The 20,559-nt window shown below is 39.1% G+C and overlaps 1 protein-coding gene across 1 annotated transcript in view; it reads left to right on the forward strand.

Moving 5' to 3' along the window:
• Positions 1–8,272: 8,272 nt before the first annotated feature.
• Positions 8,273–20,559, forward strand: part of MTA3 (metastasis associated 1 family member 3) — a 105,447-nt gene continuing 93,160 nt past the window's right edge. The window contains exons 1-3 of the mRNA XM_065753588.1: positions 8,273–8,429; positions 10,076–10,143; positions 11,414–11,507. Coding sequence (XP_065609660.1) covers positions 8,402–8,429; positions 10,076–10,143; positions 11,414–11,507 — 190 coding nt within the window. The 5' untranslated portion in view covers positions 8,273–8,401. The remainder of the gene's footprint in view (positions 8,430–10,075; positions 10,144–11,413; positions 11,508–20,559) is intronic.

Here is a 20,559-nt window from a genome sequence, read left to right on the forward strand (position 1 = left end):
TCCAATATTCAATGTATTAAAGTAATTTTTTTTTTTACCTTGCAGTAACAAATTCCATGGAGTAGACTCTGCACTGCAAGAAAGACATGGATGTTTAGGTCAACTATCTCGAGAGACAGCTATTTGGAGTAACAAAACAATTATTTCTCTTAGACAAAATTCTTGGTACAGTTGTTTGCAAGGCATTAGACTCTTAGTGTATTTTGTTGACAGAAAAGCAATCTTCTGTTTCCCACAAGCAGAGAAATAATTCTGTAGCTAAAAAAAAAAAAAATTAGTTCCTGGGTTCCTTAAACTTCACAGGACAAAATTTCAGCCTATTGCAAACTACTGCTGCCAAGTTATAAAGCTTGGAATAGAAGCTGGTAATGGAAATAGCAATGGAGAAAATTTTAAAGTTATGAACAGTGACATGATGGTTTCTTTGGGCCCAGAAATTTTGCACTCAGAGGGGATTGCAAGACTGATGTGTCTGAAATAGCAGCACTACCCTTTGTTGTTCAGAACAGCGTATGGAAGGTGAATTTCCATTTAATTCTCAATTCCAGAACGATCGTGAAAAAGTCGAGTTGCTTCTATCCTCTGTGGTGGGGAAATAGTTCTGGCAGTGTGATGAGGTTCTCCCAGTGCTTTTAGGAAACAGTTCACTGCTGAACAACAAAGATCTTGAAGTTGTGCACTGCCTTCAGAAATGTACTTGAATTTGTTAAGAACTGATAGAGCAGCAAATACTGCTTTCAGTCTGTAGGAGACAGAAATCTGTAGGTGAATAAGGAAGCTTCTCAGCAGCACAGTTTGTCTCATTTAAAATTATATATGTAGTTTAAACCTCCCTCCTTTAAATCGATACTTTAACTTGCTTCTTTTTACATTTTGGGTGTGTGAGGAACACTGGGTGTATAAAAGCCCTTTAAAAATATATGGTCACCTTTAAATAACAGTTTCCTCTTCAATTTTTAAGAAAGGAGCCAATGCAAACTTCAATATATTCTATGCCTTATAGATTTTATCAAGCTTGTTGAAATCGTGGTAAAACCTCAGATTTAGTAGTGTAAACTTCTTGGTGTCCTTATGCCATCCCATAGGAGGCAACACTACACCCCTGCACAAACACCTTCTCCTGCTTCTCCCATCACAATAGATCATGAGGCTGTATTCAGTTATTTGTTACTTTATTTTCTAAACAGAAAAGGCTGATAGCTGAACACAACTTGTGTTCTGAGTAAAATATTCATTGAACCATCATAAATAACCTTCCTTATCACAAAATGTAGGGAAACTGACAGAAAAAAACCCATCAGAACATGTAATCTTCTTAAAATATTCATTAGAAAAGTAATATTCTGAAAGGCTTGACAGTCCTATGACTAGGAAATTAATATTGCGGTTGTCCCCTACCTCTCATGGTCCACCATTTTGAACTCTTTTCATGGAGAAGGTTGTAGGGAGCTGACATTATGAATAGTTATTACCAGAACTTCTCCAGCACTGCAAAGTTTAAGGCCTGTATTTTGTACTATGCGTCTCCAGCTGACATTAATGAAAGCAGATGGCATTCAATGCCTGTTTGAACTGAGACCTTCAGGGATGGGTTTGTTGACCACTGCTTGGCTGCAGACCCAACTGACCCTCAAAGGCATTAAGTCAGAACCAGAACTTTTAGAAGCAGATTTGGGCAACATCCATGAGCTGGCCTCTTCTCTTTCAGAATTTAAGTGCTCTAGCACCATAAACTGTAATAATCTTCTCTCTGATGTCATTTGGCACTTTGCTCACATTCATATTCTATTTTAACCTCACTGTTAGTTGTTACTCAAGTGAAATTCAGGAACTGGCTTCAGTGAAAATAATCCCAAGTAATTTATTGTCTAGTTTATTCTTTTGGTTTGATTTGTGTATTGTGTGTTTTGTAGTTTTTTTTTTATATTATCATTGCTAATGATGTGCATTAGTTTTAAAACATTTACAGACTCCTCAATGGAACACATCTGTGTCATTACAAAAGGTGTTTATTCCAGTAAAGTTTATTCTTGTATTTGCAAGAATAAGAAACCAAACATGCTGTAATGCATGTGACCTCAAGGCTCCTTTTTTCTACAACATTTGTTTGTTGTTTGTAACTTTTGAGTTCTGTCTGAGAGCAGTACTTACAGGATGGACCATATTTTCTATTGCAGAGTCATTGGACCGGGGAATCTAGATCATTTCAAAGAGCATTTTGCAAAAGGTACTTCTTGGACCGTATTCTTCTTGAAAGCCAGAATTTGAGATTTCCTCTAGCAATTCTTCTCATTGCCAGCTCCCTTTTTCAGAGTAGATAGTTGGATAGGTTTGGGGAAGACAGGCTTGAAAGCATTCAATCTGGGCTCAGTTATCTCAGCTATATGCTGTACTTTTGCATCCCAGTGGAGCTGGTGTACCTTGCTTTTTGTTGTTGTCTATATTGAAGTATAAATGATAGGAGTTATTTGTAAGCACATATAATATTGCTTGGTATTCTAGGCAATACTGTAGAATATTAGAACTCAGGTATGTGCAGACTTTTAATCTCGGTTATCTAGATTTTATGGATTTCTATCCTGGGGAGTAGCTAAGACTCAAGGTGCAAGAGGGTCTAGTTGTGGAGGTTAACATGCATTTGTAGACTCATCTGCTAAGTGGCCTCGAAGATCAAAGGGCTAAACATCTTCGCTCTGCCAGGGAGAAGAGTAAAACTTGTTGGACTGAGCATGGGCATGGGGTATCAGATATAGTAGTACTGGTAACTATCTTCCATGCAAAGTGAAGAGACTTGACTGCAATAATCAGGAGCTCTTCACTGGATGTGAATGCTTCAGAGGTCTGTCACTTGTTTAGTTATTCTGTTTGTGCCTATTTGAGACAAATCTGGCTATTCTTATGCCTGCTCAGCACAAGCAGAAAACCTTAAATACAGAACTCGTGTGACATATGAGTTGGTATAACATCCAGAGTTACACTTCTGGTTATATTCCTGTTTATGAAATATGTAAGATCTCCTGTTCCCTGGCAAGCAACAGAAAAATATCAGGAGCATTCTCAGTGTAAACAGTTTCTCATTCTGTCACTGTGTGCTATGGGGCACAGTATTTTCAAACTGTTCATTTCTTATTGCTCAGGCATAACACAGAGCTGATTTAGAGCAAATAAACAAAACAGTATGCCAGCTTTGCACCTCGGGAGCCTCTTGTAGCCTCTCATCCTGCAATATTTCCTGAGTCACCACTTCATGCCTGGCATGGTGACCTGGGCTACCTCCAGCTGTCTTGCTGCCCGAAGGTGTGTTTTGTGTTTTCCTGAAAAAAAAAACATTGTGCACTTTGCTGACTTCAGCATGCGTTTGTCACCTGCTTAAAAGCAACCACCAATGCTTTCAGAAATAACAGTCCTGCCATGGTTCTGGGGAGTGCTGCAGCTCCTCAGCACACACACACACTGAGTGGAGATGAGAGCCATCAAGTCAGCAGCCTGTGAACCAGGCGGGCAAACTGACCTCCTCTGTGGCACTACTTATTTCTAGAAATAAATATCACTTGATAACAAAGGTAAATTCACTGTGTGTGAGCAGGCACAGTACCAGTGACTGAAGAGGAAAGTGTACGTGTATTCCACCAGAGTTAAAATGTCCCTGATATTCACCCAGCCATTTCAGAACTGATGTTTCTTATAGCAACAGGGTAGCAAACAATTGTTGGGTCACCATGCTGCATAGAACAATGATTCTGATTTTTCTTTGCTGAAATAGAAACAGTACTGACAATTTTAGGTCAAACGCTTCCATAATGGAAACACACAGTGGTGGTTAGAGGCGTGGTGAGGCACAGAGAGACCAACTGTACCTTTGATCAATAAGTTGCACTTGCATGGTACTTGCCTGTAATCACTCAGTCCCCAGAAAAACTGAGCTGAACAGATGCTGAGTCCTTGACTTAAATTAATTCTGCTCAGATGAGTGTACCATACTCTACTTAAATCTGTGTCATTAAGCACCTTTGACAGCATTTAGCAGGTGTTTAGTGTGAAAAATAGATCAATTGATGGAAGGGGAGAAAGAAGGAGTAAATCCGATGCAGTGTGTTTAATCTCTAACTGGTATGGTTATATTTAAGACCAAAATGGCTTCATTTAAGAGTACTGCACGTGGATGCAACACACCAATGTGCTTCCAACTGCTCTGACTCACTTACATCAAAACTAACACAGGTGTACAGTAGCTCTCATCTTAGTCCTAATGAAGTCAGCCACAAAGCTCAAACTGACTTTAAGAGAAGCCAGATGTGCACTCGAGTCTTCTGTGAAGGTAGCAAACAAAATGGTCTACCAAACTGAATCCTAGAGCTGTAGAGTTTTTCTCTGTTAGGATGTGCACTGCAGAATACATTGGCAGGTACCATCTAAAGCTCTAGGTGAGCAAATCTTCCTTATTTTTTAGTTTTCCTTTATTTTTTATCTGATTACTGAACAAGATCTTTATTTTGTTGCTGGGTTTACTAGTAAATCCTGTGAGAACTATGCCTGTGGAGTGAAATAAATGCATTTCTTGAACATATAGTTGTTAGTAGTGTATATGATTAATAGTAGCTTCTTACAGATTCATGACAAACCACACTTTAATATCCCTCCCTCAAACCAATAGTTATATTTCCATTTGTGATAGAGTGGTTTTCATGATAGCAAATGCAGTCAGAATATGAAGACTGATACAAGATCTATTTTTTTTTTGCACGAAATCTCCTTAATTTAATTGTAAGATTTATGGGAAATAAGATTATACATTGCTTTAAAGCAGTGCCATATGGCAGCTTATATCATCTATCTACGTAACTCCATGATGCCTAGTGGAAAACCATTAACGATATCTCTTTTCAATACCCACTCAAATAACATCTTGTTGCCAGCATAAGCACTGCTTTTTTCTACACATTGATTTAGTGGCATTCTTAGGATTCTTGAAGATTTGGATTGAGCTTCTACATCTGCAGACTGCTGATAATTCAGCAATTAACTTTATGCTATAGTTTAAATCATATTTAATGAAAATAGTGACATCAAATTTAGCTATGTCTCTGGAGAGATCTGATTCACACAGTTGATTAAAAAAAAAAACCCAACATTATTTCTAATGTCAAGAGAAGATTTTATTTTGTGATGGGATTTGTGGTAGTTTTTTTTCTTTTATTTGCTGATTTACAAGGAAGCTGAATTGGAAACATCTGATATAGGTTGCACCTAGCTTATACTTCAGTAAAGGCAGCCACAATTTTTGATTTTGATAATAAACATTGAATTATATATTCTTGTAAATTAGATTTAAAATTCTTCCCCAGACATTTTGTACAATGGAAGTTATCTAAGGCTTTTATGAATACATTCATGAATATTAATATGGAAAAATGTATTTCTTTGGTGTCTAAATAAGGGATAGCAATTATGCTTCTGCTCAAAAATCATTTATGAGATTTTTCAAGCATGTACATAACCCAGTCTGACAGACCTGAAACTGCACTAACTGGCATGTTTTTCCATGCTAAATGGAAGTGACTTTGTATATGCTTCAAATGATGTTTGATTCATGGATGAGTCTGTGAATTACCCGAGTCCTCTGTGGCAATGAATTACTCTCGGTGTGAGCAGGAGCTTAGGCTGATAAGGAACTATAATAATGTAAGTTCTTTAACTCTCTGCATGGGTTATACACATACAGCCTGCTTAGCCATTGCAGCTAAGATGTGCTAACAAGGCAACCGCATTCCCTTGGCACAAACAAATAAAGCCTCTGCTTAATGTTTCTTATGTCACCAAAATGAAACTCAGTGTTTGAGGGTCTTTGAGTTAGGATCAGTAAGTATGGCTCAAGGAAGGAAAACCATAAAGGCCTTTTCCTCTCTGTTGTATCAGTGTGTCTCCATTACAGCTCTATAAGGAGCTGAGCACTTTTCATTAAGGTACAAGCAACTCTTCTTTTATTTTGGGATAATGTTCCTACATGTAAGGTCCAAAGATACTTCAGTCTTATTCACACTTTGATCAATATGTTTTATATTAGACCTCTGAACTGTCAGTCTTAGTGGGAAGATCTATCTTCATCACTGGAGTCTTCTGCAAGCAAATTTCATGTTTTAATTTTGTTTTGTTTGGATTTTTGTTTGTTTGTTTTATTTTCTTCCTTGTTATTTTCTTCTGTTGTTTTTGCATGCTCTAGACTTAGAGAGAAGATACTGGATTGAAATCTTCAAAATGGAGTTATCTGGACCCAAAATAGGATGCTGTCCGAAAGCTGCATAGTTTGCATCTAAATGAAGTTCATTTACCAGGTTGGGACAAAAATCTTATATGTTTTATTTTTTTCCTTAGCAATAGTGTGGTTGAAACAAGAGGGCATTCAAGTTTTCCATTGTTTTTAATTTAGAAAAATGAGGATGTGTAAACAACTTTAATTTTTCCTATTCTGAGACAGTACAGAAAATAAACTGTGTTTGTTTCACCAAAATAAAATATACCAACAGTGCTGCAGCTTAGCACCCGAGCAAGCAAGGAGTGCCTATACCTTCCCCAGCCTGCAGCAGCAACTCTGAGCCATGCAAAACCAGGACACTGCACAACATTGGGTTGTGCAGCCTGTGACTATACAAGCTGCCTTAGCGTGAACAATCAGGCCCAGGGATTCAGTGCTAAGGTATATAAATGGCATTCTTTATTTATTTGAGCTGTTACGCATGCCTTAGTAAGGCAGCTGTAAATAAGGTTTTATCTTGCTGCTTTCAGGCTGTCATCCTAGAGGAGCAGCTCAGGACTGTGGGAATTTCTGGGCTGTATGTTTGCTCATGATTTCGGAAAGGCAAATTCTGTATCTTCAAGAGGTGTCTTCCTCATGTCTAACCCATACCTTCAGATCACAGGAGGGAAAGTCTGGTTCCACTGAAATCCACTCCTTGCTGGATGAGGACATAGTAAGTTTCAGAGCGTGGGAAATTCCACTCATGTCGCAGTGCAGGCTTCAACTGAGGGAAGGAGCTCGAAGGCATTTTGTTTAATTGATAACGACTGCAACAAGCCAACTGTTTGCTTTTACTGTTCTCCTGCCTTCAAAGTTTAACCTCTGTTTCACTAACCAGGCAGTAAACCACAAGAATGAAAATAACTCCCCAACCTAACTTCTAGCTACTTCTATTTGGGTCCCCTGGTATGGTTGTGCTGTTGTGTCTGTGGGGAACCAGCTGAATAGAGCTGCAGTCTCCCAAGGGCTTTCTTTCAGCTCTCACAGATGTTCTTGTCAGGAGACAAAATAGAGAATGATATCAGATCTTTCATTTCAATGCCTGAGTTTGTTGCTGTTTATTAAAGAGGGCCACCTGACTGTGTGTTTTGTGCACCAGGTGCACATCATTCAGCAATTCTTGTAGTCTGGCTCAAAGCAGTGTTTCAGAAAGTTAAATATGCAGTAAAAGAAACCTTCATCTTATCGGCCCAGATCCATGGAAAGGGAGATCACTTGAAACACTGAGGAAACTCATTTTTCTCCAGGGGTGAACTGAAAAGCTCGCTTAGTACCTCTCAAGATGTGTGCAGAAAAACGTGGGGGAGAAATAAGTAATAAATCACCACCGTCCTTGCAAGAGAAATGATAAAAAGCCCTTCTCCTTGAAGGGAGCAGTGTAAAATTGTCCGTGAAGCATGTAGATTGTCTGCGGTGGTACGGGCTGTGTACAAACAGAAGGAGGAAGCTTCCTGCAACATCAATATCGATGTTTTTTCAGGCACAGGGGATTTGCGAGCAGCTCCTTCAGCGCTTCCTCGCGCCGAGGTGCTGCGGGGTCTCGCTTTGCCCTGTCGAGGATGCTTGCTTTCTGCAGCGCTCAGCGGACAGCTTGAGAAGCCACAAAGCGAGCTCGTGGGTCGCATCCCGCTCTTTGTGGGGGAAACAAACCCTCACCCAATCGATCATCAACAGGTGCCGGAGCGCACACGTGTGCCAAACTTTTTTATCCCCAGTTGCCGCAAGCAGCCGGCCGCGGGGGAGTGGGGGAAGAAAGAAACCGCTTGGCTGCGGGGAACAAAGGCCCGAGCGGGGCACAAACCGTCGCGATGCGGCGACCCTACAGGGGCACGCCCCACCTGCGGCCGCACCCCCGAGAGGTCGGCGGGCCGCTGCCGGGCCCCGCGCCCGACTTAGGGCCGGCGTGCACGCCGAGGGGGAGGCGGCAGGGGCGGTTATTAACCCCTTCCCCGCCGGGCGGCTCCGGAAGCGGCGGCGCCGCGTCCCGTGCCCGGGCGGGGAGGGCTGGCGCAGGGTGGGGGCGAGCGCGGGGCGGGGGGGCCGCGGGAGCCGCTCCCTCCTCGCCCAGCCCGGCCCGGCAGCGGGAGGAGGGCGCAGAGCGCAGACATGGCGGCCAACATGTACCGAGTGGGAGGTAGGTGGCGGCGGGGCAGCGACCGCGGCCCCGCGCCCCGCAGCGCTCCCGACCCGCCGGGCTGAGAACGGGCTCCCGGGTGTCCCCGAGCCGGGAAGGTGGTGGGGGGGGAGGGGAAGCGGAGGACGCAGGTTCCTCCCCGCAGCCCCGCGCGCAGGGTGGGAGGCCGAGCGGCACAAGGGCAGCGCCGCCCTCCGCAGGGAAGGAAGGAAGGAAGGAAGGAGGGAAAGAAAGGGGGAGCGGCGCCGCCGGCTTCTTCCCGAGCCGGGCACGACCGCCCTTCGCGCCTCCCGCGGAGGCCGTGCACCCCCGGCCCTATGGCACGGCCGGGCCCGGCGCTGCTGCGGCCTGGCGGCGTGGTGCGGGGCTGACCGTGGGCGCCGCGGGCCGCTCCTGAGCGCCCTCCGAGTTCGTGCGCGCTTCACCGCATCTCCTGGAGATGGGAAAGCGCGTCGCTACGGGTACATGGAGGGGTCTGCCGGCTCGGCTTGGCCGCTGATAGGCGGCCGCGCGGCGTACGGCGAGAGCGCTTAGGAGCGAAACAAACATTAGATTTCCCACCTCTCAACCTGTCGAAATTGATAACTTTCCACCCCTCCTTCTCTCCCGCCGTGAAACGGACGTGGCTGCGTTCCTGTTCACTTTTTGCTCCCCGCTCCTGCTCCTTGCTGAACGCGATGCTAACAGGGAGCCGTGCCCTCCTTCCCATCCCTTCAGTCTTTTCCCGTGGCAGGTTGAAGGTGTGCTGACATACCTACAGCTCGCCCTTCTGCACACTTCTTTATCGGGGCATTGAGGCGGTAATCCCATCAGCCTTTACTCGTCGCAGTAATCCCTACCTGAACAGCACTGTTGACATCTTGGTTGGGTTTGTTTCTTAGGTCATTGAGGCCCGGTTTTCTTTGTTGTGATATGAGGGGTGAGCGATAACCAGAGTTCTTACTATTCCTTTAGTGCTCTTTGAGCTACCTGAAGCTCTGTTTAGCTTTAACCTGGTGTCAAAGCGTTGCAAAAGGTTTTATTCAACCTTATGGTTCCTCTCACTCCCTGTTCTTATTAAATAAAACTTGCAAGACACATCATGCAAAAGTCAAATTCTGAGTGTGGAGTGTGATTGTCATTTGATGGCTACTTTTTTGTTTGACACAAGTGTTGAGAAACCTATAGAAGGAAACGTGTGCAATTCTTTTTCTTCCCATGTTACATGGGAGTAGCTTTTAGGATGTTGGCAGATTTCTCTATACTCTGAAAACACTCTTATTTTAATGATCCTAGGAGAGGTTTTGGCACAAAAGAGCCTCACAACTTGAGGGTCTGTTACTGTTTAATGTAGCTTGCATGTTACTGAGATGACAACAAAAGCAAGTATGGCAAAATGTACGTTACTCATCTAGACAACTTTGTTACCACAGCATGCAATAATAAACGTGAGGTTACATATGTTACACAGGTATTAGTTCGATAATCTAGAAACTAAGACCTCTCTTCTTAAATCTCCCTTAATGACAGAGTGGTTGAGGTTGAAAAGGACCTCTGCAGGTCATCTAGAGGTCAACCTAGCTTCAGAAAAACTTTTGCAGAGAAAATACATTTTTAGCTCTGCTATTTTTGAAATAACATAATGTCTTTCATTTTTTTCATTGCAGATTATGTTTATTTTGAAAATTCCTCCAGCAATCCATATCTCATTAGGCGAATTGAAGAGCTTAACAAGGTACACAAACATTCAAGGTTCCTACTCAGTTTTCAGCAACTGTCAATGTGCTTTTCCAAAACTGAGGGTGACTTATATCTCAAGAAATTTCTGTTGGTTGAATTTTCTGAGTGTTTCTCTACTTCCTTGAGATTTGTTACGCGTTCCTTTGTATTTCAGTTATTAAAATACCACTGTGTGATAAGTTGCAATTCCACCCTGTTATCTAAAGAAACGCCCAGTTTATCATTCTCGGTGAATAGGAGTTCCCTACTGTAAAAAAAAAAAAAAAAAAATTTCCAAACCAATCATGTGAATGATTGAGGAAGTTACTAAATTTAATTCTTTTCATGATGATGACACTGAATCCATCTGGAGCGATAGCAATAATGTAATGTGTCTGCTTCTGGATACGTAGGTAAAGAGCTCGTAGGTGTCAGTGAGACTTTCAGTGATCCAGTAACAATATACAGCTCTTGTGGATGTTTCTTACATTTCTTCTTTGTAGCTCTTGTCAGTTGAAATTGATACTGTATTCTCTGTCTTTATCCCCAGTGTGTTTTTATACAGGATATGGAGACTTTTCCGTGTGTCATCTTGGGAAAAGCATGAATATTTTTTAGTCCTTATACTGCTGAAACTCTAAAAAAAAAATAATAATAAAGCAGTGTGTTTATTTATTTATTTGTTACTATTCCATTAAGCAATATTATAAATTACTAATAAACTATTAAATAAAAAGTTAAGGAGCAGAACACTTTATTGTGATGGAAATAGGGGTGATATATATATATATTTTTTTTTTTTTTGGAGGGGGGGGGCTAATTTTCTTGTAAGCTGAAGTTAATTTTTGAACAAACTATGTCCTATAAAATATGACTGGAGAAAAAAATGTTGAAGTACACACTTGTTGATATACTCGTTTCAGGCTAAAACCAGATACTGTGTGTGTGTGTGTATATATATATATATACACACATACACACACACATATATATATGTCTTCACAGTGTTCTACTGTTTTTTATGTTAGCATAGTGTTTGTGTTACGTTCCTTAGTAGCTGAGTAATTTACGTTACGCATATGTTTGAGTAAATAATTATAATCAATACTGTAATTTGAGATGAAATTGATTAGCCCGTGTCAGGAAGCAATTACTGCAGTTCTGATCTCAGTCTGACAATTCATGTAAGAACTGCTTAATGCAAGGAAAAATTGCAAGTGGGGGTCGTGCAGTCTGTGTCACTCAACTGAGAAGGGACACACTCTGATTTAATTTATCTTTTGTAGACTGCTAATGGAAACGTGGAAGCAAAAGTGGTGTGCTTCTACAGGCGAAGAGATATTTCCAACAGCCTCATAATGCTTGCAGATAAGCATGCTAGTAAGTAGACTGCACGGGCATTTTCTCCTATCACAGCCTGTTTGCATTTTGCACTACAAATTTCATTTCTTTGGCATGATTGATATATATTAAGTGCTAGTTAATATCCAGTTAGATTCTTATTGTTATCTGATGTTGGCCCTGTTTCTAGTGTTTTGTTTCTTGGAATTTTAAACTGTATTAAATGAGGGAACTGTCCATTTGAATACTTTTTCTTAAATCTTGAATAAGTGACTGTATGTCTTTTTTATATATAAGTAAATATTGGGTATAAATCATTTTAAGTTTTAGAGCATTGGTTACAATTTGATTTGACTTGGGTCAGACGTAAACATATCTGAAAGGTGATTTCACTCCAAGAGAATGAAAAACACTGCACATTGCAAAATAGCTATTATGTGCATTTATGGGAACTAGATATTAAAATATCACCTCACTTTTTATTTATTTATTTATTATTTTTAGAGAAGTAACAAAGTTAACAAGGAAAAACTCTTGTCATACTTCAGCTGTTTGCAGCAGCTGCCCTTTGGTCAGCAACTGAAACACTGGACTTCTCTGTAACACTGTAGCTAAAGGTATAATACAATGTTAACTAACAGCTCAGTTATGAATGAGGTTTCAAAATCATTGTATGTGTCCTCCAGTGCCATCCCAGTCTTTTCAGTTCTTCTGTGTGAAATGTATAGAAACGTAGTGAGCCTCACTAAGCTTTCCAACACTTCTTTCTCTTTTCCGTGTGGGGGAAGGGAAGGATGAAAAATAAAGTTTTTACTGGAAATGTAATTTTTGAATTTGATTTTTAAAACAGGAATTGAACAGGAATTCAGAAAAGAAATGTGTTAGTTCTACTGGCATCATTCAGTGCAAAAAAGTGAAAAAAGATTGTGTTACTCCTCTGTGAGGTTTAGATTGCCATTTTGTCAGCACTTCAGCATAAAGGGCTTGCTGACGGTCCGTTGCCATTTCTCTTCAGTATGCTAGCACTGGGGTCAGTAGAAGCACCAGGGAGTGTTCCTCTGTGCTTTCTGTATTGAGACTCCCTTGCTGTTTTCATGTGAGAAAATAAAGATGTGATTTCAAGCTGATCCAACAAGCCTATTTAGAATGCCTCTGTGTTTTACAGGTAGTAATTCTTATAACTATTGTTCTTAGCATTTAGTTTTCTCCGTTGATGCTTTCTCTCTATGTGGCACTTTCCCTCTGACCAATCTGCACAGCTAACTTGTCTTATGAGATGTGTATTTCATTGTAGAGGATGGCACGTAGTGTAAAATTGCTGGACTGGATCTTCGTACAGCTCATACAGCAGATGTATTTAAATGTCAAATCCATTTAAATGTTTTGTTTCTGAAATATCAGTGTGCTGTTTAAAAAACATGATGTACCTAAACAAAATATTTGGATATTTATGAACTGAATGTTTAAATGACTAAATGTGTTGGTGCTTCAACATTTCTACCTGGGCTTGTTAAAAAATAAAGGCTGAAAGACGGAGATTTGTGATGAAATGAAAATGCTTCTTCAGTCAGTGGTTACTCCAAGGTGGATATTCAGAGAGGTCTCAAGTATATGATCTGCTTGACCTTTTCTAATGACATTTGCTCTTACTAGTGATTGTTACTTTTCTTTTCTGATTGTTGAAAAATATCCTGACAGATGCATATTTTGAGATTTTTAGTAGGGTGAGAGGTTGACTTTTTTTGGGTGACACTGAAGTTTTTGAAGGTTGTGTTCTGTGATGTGGATTCAGGTTCTGCTTAATAAGAGAAAATGCCTTTATAAGAAAATATTTAGGAACTTCATTTTTTTTTCAGAAACTTTAAAGCATTTCAAATAGATTTTAAACAATATTTGGGAGAATGGACTGAATTAGGTCTGTGAAACAATCACAGGTAAAGAATTCAGTATACTTTGAATCTTTATATATACATATCCTAAATCTTTTTAGAAAAAAATGAAGGGGAGAGTAGTTGACCTGATACTGAGGTATAGAGGAGTTCCCTTAATTTCAAATAATCTGCTGCTAATGTGTGAGGAAGTTGCTTTTCTTCCTTTTTTTTTTTCTTATTTCTTTTTTTAACCCTGGTGTTTCTGATGCAACTTAAGGTAGCATTTTTATTTGTCTACCAGCACTGTGTGTGCTAGTATACATCTGTAAATAATTTCATTAGATAACTGTAGGAACTTGAATCCAGGGGAAGCTATTCAATGTTTTATGAGCCTTTGGAGATAGTACATTTTCCCCTTTGACTTCTGCTGAGACACTGATAAAACAGTGTCTGACAAGTGCAGCTTGTAAGCCTGCACAAAATATTGGCCAAGATGTACTTCTTGATCCTCAGCAGTTTTCTAAATGGAGTAGTTGAGTTCTATGAAGGTGCAGTGCCCAGCAGCTCTTAGCTGGTAACAGTTGCCATGGGGTCATAGGGAATGCAGTCTTTCCTTCTTCATGCAACACAGTATGGCTTTGTAGAGAGAAGAGAGCAGGCAAGAGCTATTGCAACAGATGACCAAAGTGCATAAGAAATAAACTTGGAGAGACTGGACAAAAACACAGTTCATGAAAATGGGAGAAGCAAGCATAAATGAGTGGGATAACAATGTTTTCTTACTAGTATGGGAAGTTGTAAGAAATTGCCAAATGTAGTTTGGTCTGTAAGATTTAGTTGATTCTTTGGACAAAGTGGGGTTGTTATAAATGTTTTAGGGAAAGGTTTTAATAGCTGGACTATGCTGAGCACCAATTTTGGGCTACAGCGAAGGCTTAGCTTCTGTATTTCCTTATTTTCTATTTTTTTCTTTTTAATGGAGGTACTGTTATCTTTTTTCTATTCTGTAGCTCCACATGCTCTTTGTTGAAATCACTTCGGGTTCTGAATACGTGGTTGCTGTTGCATAGTGGTGGCCTTAGTGATCGGTGTTAGGTGGAACTCATGAGAATTCTTTAATCCTCTTCAACAATTCAAGAAACACAGCTTATTTGCTTTGCAGGATTTTTATCAAGCATAAGTGGAAGTAAAATAGGAATAGAAAAATTTGTATATTCAGTTCATAAAAGAAAAATTATGTCTGTAGATACCCTGGAGTTTCAGTGAAGGACTTCTGAGTAAAGTGCCTAAAATGCTTTGTAGTCATTCTTTTTTTAATCTTTTTTCTGAGACATGTATTTGATAGAATGTAATTAAAAACTTTAATAATCCAGTGAATTATTGTTGTCCAATCAGATGATAACAGACAGAAATATGTTTTTTTTCTGGTGGTGGTAGTTATTGTTGTTTTCATTCTGGTTTGTTTCCAGTATAGTATTTTTTGTACATAAAACGTGAGAGCTGCTGGTCAGAAGGATAAAATGTTTCTTTAATCAAAATCCTTACTGAAAAATCATTTTACGCTGTGAGACTTTTCTTGTTACTTAATTTAAATCATTTAATTATTAGAATATAAGGTATCTTTTGAGGTTTATATGATGACTTAAAATTGACTGTTTTTGATCTAATTCCCTTGAACACCTTTTATTTTCTCCTCAGTATAAGTTTAATTAGAAGCATGCTTTGTCAAATGAGTGCCAAAGGTGAATGTTAATTTATGCATTGCAAGTGATGCATTTTATCCATCCAAATCCAATCCGTTTGGATCAACCCAAAACCATTCGGATCCTACTTATGGTTGTGATGTGGGGGGGCAAAAGGGTATTCAGAGCTCAGGAGTTCTATTGGTTTGTTACTTTTGCAGTGATGTGTAACTGTTCTTTTCCCACAAGATTTAGTAATCTTCATTATGTTTTCTGTTAGGATACAGCATATATTTTTAATTATACTAGGTGAGAGGACCTATCTCTTGATTGCTGTTAAGAAAACAAATCTGTTGGTGTTACCTTATGATGAAGTATACCGTTTTTCTGAGTGTTAGGAGGAAAATATGCTAAAGACTGGGAGGGCAAAGTTGGAAATCAAGGACAGGAGAATCTCAGAACATTTCTTGAGGAGGAGGGTTGGCTGCTAGATATGCCTGAGGAGTGGGTGTGCAGACTTGTGTAACTGGTACAGTGAGATGCTGCCTTTCTAATTTCAAGGCTTCTGTAAGTATAACTACTGTTTGTTTGCAGATTAGTTGTTTTCTCCTCTAGTACCAAAGAAGTAAGAGAAAACCATTTTTTTGACCTAGCATTTCTGCCCTCTTTTCTTTGAGGCGAAGACAAGTTTTTTGATAGTGTTTAAGCAACCCATTGGAAAACTGGCCGTTGCTTGGAAGATGAAATAGCAAACAGATACATAACAAATGTGATAGGCTAGGAAAGCCTGGGAGAATGAGCTCCAATGGATCTCTTCCTTGAGACTGGAATTTTACATGTTATGCTTGGTTTACATGTCTCCATCAGTTGACTGTAATTAAGCACTAGCAGAGTTAAGTATGTTATGTTGCTTCTGGGTTGCCTCTTCAAGCCTGTGATGTGGTGAGACACACCTTAGGAGGACCATTTAAGAATGATACCAGTAACAAATTCTTAAATCAGTGGCAGCGTAGCTTTTATGCTAAGGCATTTTTGTATTAGTCTAACTATAATTTTCACTAGAAATCAGTTTAAGGAAAAATTACTTTAAAGGAAGACATGATCTTTTTTAATCTTCAGATGCAAGAGTGTGAAGTTTTCCTTCATTTACACAGGAGAATTACTTCAGAAAATTTACTGGGGAGGAAGAACAGGACTTGCTAAAATAAAGCAAGCCTTGTCCAAAATCACACCCTTGTCACCAAGGAGAAACTTGTCCCAAGGCTCCCAATTATCTTTTTCAAGGGTGCTTTGGATTGTTTCATAAATAATGTGGGTTTTTTTCCTTCCATTTTTTGTTCAGGGACTGTGTATTTGCCATTTTTTCTCCTCAGTGTTAAAAACAATAAAGAAACAGTAACGAGGAACTTTTTCCTACTGACAGTCTTTTTGTGAATGACATTTTGGAATTAGTAGTTAACTGTATCGAATATTGCTCATTAGCCACCTTACTGTCAGCTCTAAGTATAGTGTGGAATTACTAACTTCTGTGCCTGTTCAGTCAGTTCCTTTGGTGCAAAATGTTTTATTAGACTGTGAATGTTAATGAAGTGAACGGGTTACCAATAAAGTTGGTAGTTGCAGGAGATAATAGCTCTGATGGCAGACTTGAAAATGTATATATGTATTTTTTCACTTGAGTATGTAGGACCTGTGTTTAGGTATGTAGGACATTGAGTGTTAAAATTATTGCATGTCCACTGTATGTACTCTGTGCGGCTGAACTAGGAAACTAGCTGCTAGCTTTATCTGTTAATCTCTTGAGAACAGATCTTAGACACATACAGAAGTTTTTTTTCTTTCAATTTTAAATTTCAAACTCTTTATTTTCTATACAAACAAAAAGGCTTAAACACATTGCTGCTGATCTCTGCAGATGTGAAAACAAATTAAAACCAAAATCTGGATTAACTTTTTAACAAATCTGTGACATCCAACTTCTGTTTATACTCCTTGTTCACTGAAATTATTTATTCTGTAGGGAGTGGCTCACTTATTCACAAAAGAAGGAGGCACTTCTTTAGTTCTACCCACAAAATAAATTCTTCATGTTTGAGTTGTTGGATGGGGACAGCATTCACAGAAAAGACTCTTAAGCATTGTGCATTCTCTATTTCCCGGTGTATTTTAGGATTTGTTCCCATTCGGTCAAGTTTAAATATGTGAATCAGTATTGCCATACTTACTGTTACTTCCTTTTCTTTTATTTGTGAGCTATCATCTCTCAGATGTTAACTTCTTTTTACCACCGTAATGTTTGTTAATGTTGCAGACCAGTGTGTGATCCTATACAGTTTCTTGACCTACAAAATATAGTTAAAATTTAAGTTGATATTATTGATCATAATTGTTTGTCTCACAAAGGTGAAGAGTGTTTCACAGCTCCTAGAACCATTCGAGATCACTGTTCCTATCCTTTCCCCAGTGGAAAAAAAAAAAAAAAAAGCACCCAGGGCATAGATTTTAGTCACATTGCTAGATTTTCTTTATCTTTAAAGATCCAATTAGGGACACATTTTACATTTTCAAAGACTTCTCTGGTAATCTAGATGAGTCAGTAGTGTCTTACTTACAAATCCAAGTGATGTAAACTCACTAGTAATATAGAATGACTTTTTTCCCATCTGACAGTGGCAATTAGGTGTATGAATCATGGATGAGGTCTGGTGGTTTGAAGGCTTCCCAGCAGTAATTCTTGCATATGCCTGCATTGTGCAGTGAAATGAAGTCTGTGATAGCTGTCCTCTGTAATACTCATGCATGCCTTTAAGTTTACACAGGATGATGGAGACAGCTTATTAGCTTGGGCAAGGCATTCTGTGGGAAAGGACATGGTACTTCCTACCCAAGCTGACAGCTGACTTCGTGCAGTTTGGTGTGAGCTATTACAGAAAAGGCAGAAGTAGCAGATGAGATTCGTATGTAAAGTGATTCTGTGATTTACCTTTACATTTATATATATATATATATATATATATATATATATATGTGGTTAAATGTAGCCTCTGTGCATAACAGGATATGGGCTCAAAGTTATGTTGTATGTTGAGTTTGATGTGCCCTGGACTGCATGGAGTAGCAGAGTGGGTGTTGGGAAAAGCTGTGCTATTTAGAGATGTGATTTGCCTGTCGGATCGATACTCTGTTTCCCCCTCACTGTTTGTAGCCTTATCTTTGCAGGGGAAGCTTTGTTGTGTGAACCTGTTTATATGTGCTATGCAAGTGCTTCTGTGAGGATCCTGGCAGAGAGATGTTTTATTCTAATGTGGAATGTATCACACCCATGAGCAAAACAAGTTTGACTGGTGAAAAGTGCAGTTTTACCAGTAAAAGCCTGTTTTATGTTATGAAATTCTTAAAAGACTTTGGAGAGCTGAGTAGTTCATTTTGGCTGTCGCAGGCTGTATGAATCCAAAACTTGTTTGCAGATTTATCATCTTTGTGCAGATTGCATAGTCAATGGGCTATGCATAAAGTGCTATATATGCATACATCCGGAGGTTATGTAAATACATTTGTTTTTCTACTTGTACAGCAGGTTAAGCATCTATCAAAAACTGAGTTAGCTGTCTTGGTGTGCTAAGTGATGGACTTAAATTTTAATTTCTGTTCTTGTTTCCATTAGGGATTGTGAATGATGTACAGTGCTGGAGGTGTTGACTTGTTGCAGCTTCCTGTATTAAAAGTGCACCCTTGTTTTGTCTTAATCCAGTGCAGAAATGTACTGTTGTCAGGGTTGGTGACCTGGAGTCTGGTCCTGCAGGTCACTGTGGTCCTCTCCTGTGTTTCAGTTCTTTTGGGCCATGTCCCTTGTTGCTGCCTTTAAGATTAAAACACTGATGCTATTGTTCTCCATAAGGCTTCAAATGGCCAAATATCATAAAAGAAAAAGAAGCTGTCCATTTATCATAGCCCTGTATTTTTGCCTTCAAAGGGTGACTAGCTTCGTATAACTCAATAATGCTCTTCTCTTTCATCTGTTTTCTTTTTTTTTTCTTTTTCATGAAAAAAAAAGCAGAAAATCAAAATACTGAATATTCAACATGCATGAAGTGTGGAAATGATTATTTTTTTTTGTATTTTTACTTGATACCATAGCAAACATGGTATTTGAATGTGTTGTGTTCAAAACTAAATGCCATGAATAGTAGAAAAAACTTTTTTTTTTAACCATTATTTCTGTTTATTTTTTGAAAAACAAAGCATGGCACATAGATTGAAGATTTGACTAGCTAATACGATGGGTTATTTATTTCTGCACTGATTTTCTCATACATCTGGAAGATTTTTTTTTTTTACTTTAAGTCATATATTTTCATTTCTTTTACATTCCCCTGTTCATATATATGGTTCTCGTTAATTAGAATCTTAAAAATCTCTATACATGCATCAAGGGAAGAACATACCCTGGAAGATAAATCTCTAAGATGGTTGAAGAAGGAAAAAATGAACTTTCGAGTCTTATGTTATCAAAGTGAATGAACTTCAATACCTGCTCATCTCATCAAATTCATAAACATAAACAAAAATTTTCTTACTATGTTGGCATAGAGTGGACATTACCTTGGATAATATTTTAATTTTAAAATCCTAAGCTACATCTACAATCATAATATGTCTTAATTAACTTTATTCAGGAGCCGGATATACAAATCCTCTTTTTTTTTCTTTTTTTTTTTGCTATTCTTTCTTTCCTCCCAGATTCAGCCCTTCTGGAAGGAGATATCGTAGAAGATAAATAATTTGTGTTTTATAAGCAGAATCATATGCCATCCTGAGTAGGGGGAGGAAAGTGCTTCTACAATCTGTGCTTTTCCTCTGCCAACAAATTTTGAAAAGCTGTTTATACCTGCTACTGCGGATATAAATCATCTGTTGGTAAAGCAGTTTAAATCTCTGAAACTTTGTGGTTATTATCCTAACATGATAAAAGAAAACACCTGTATAGATCTTAGATACAGACTCTGGGTTGGTTCTTGAAGAATGCTTAAGGGTTTTCAGTGCTCTTAGTATTCTATGTGATAGGTGTTTTCAAACATTTACACTGCATTTTATTAAGGAGAGGCAATTATACCTCTTGGTGACTGGTTCAATCGGGCATACGTTAACTGTTTTTAAAGGAAGGGTCATCTAAAATGGTCTTAAGAGCATAAGAGCAGGTGGTTTGTATAGAAAAGTTAAAACCTAACTGGTGGGGAAAATGCTAATAGGATTAGTGTCATGGAAATGGAAGATGCAGATTTCTTCCACTCAATATCCAGTTATTAATCATAAAGGTGAGGAGTTGGTGTATGTGGTACCAAATGATTTGTATAATGTTGGTGCTGCTCTGAAGGAATGATTGAGTTGAGAAGAGCAGAATCCTACCTACATGGCATTGCTGCAGGTGGCCTTCAAATTTCTTGATCTGGATGTTAGATTAAATTTTTCATTTTTCTTGAGCAGTGTCAAACTGCCTGTGTGCACTTGTGCTCTGTGGGTAGTTTGTCAGCCTGGATT

Source organism: Cyrtonyx montezumae, unplaced genomic scaffold (assembly GCF_038088225.1).
Source record: "Cyrtonyx montezumae isolate F1298 unplaced genomic scaffold, pur_monq_1.0 scaffold_0, whole genome shotgun sequence".
NCBI classification, from domain to species: domain Eukaryota; kingdom Metazoa; phylum Chordata; class Aves; order Galliformes; family Odontophoridae; genus Cyrtonyx; species Cyrtonyx montezumae.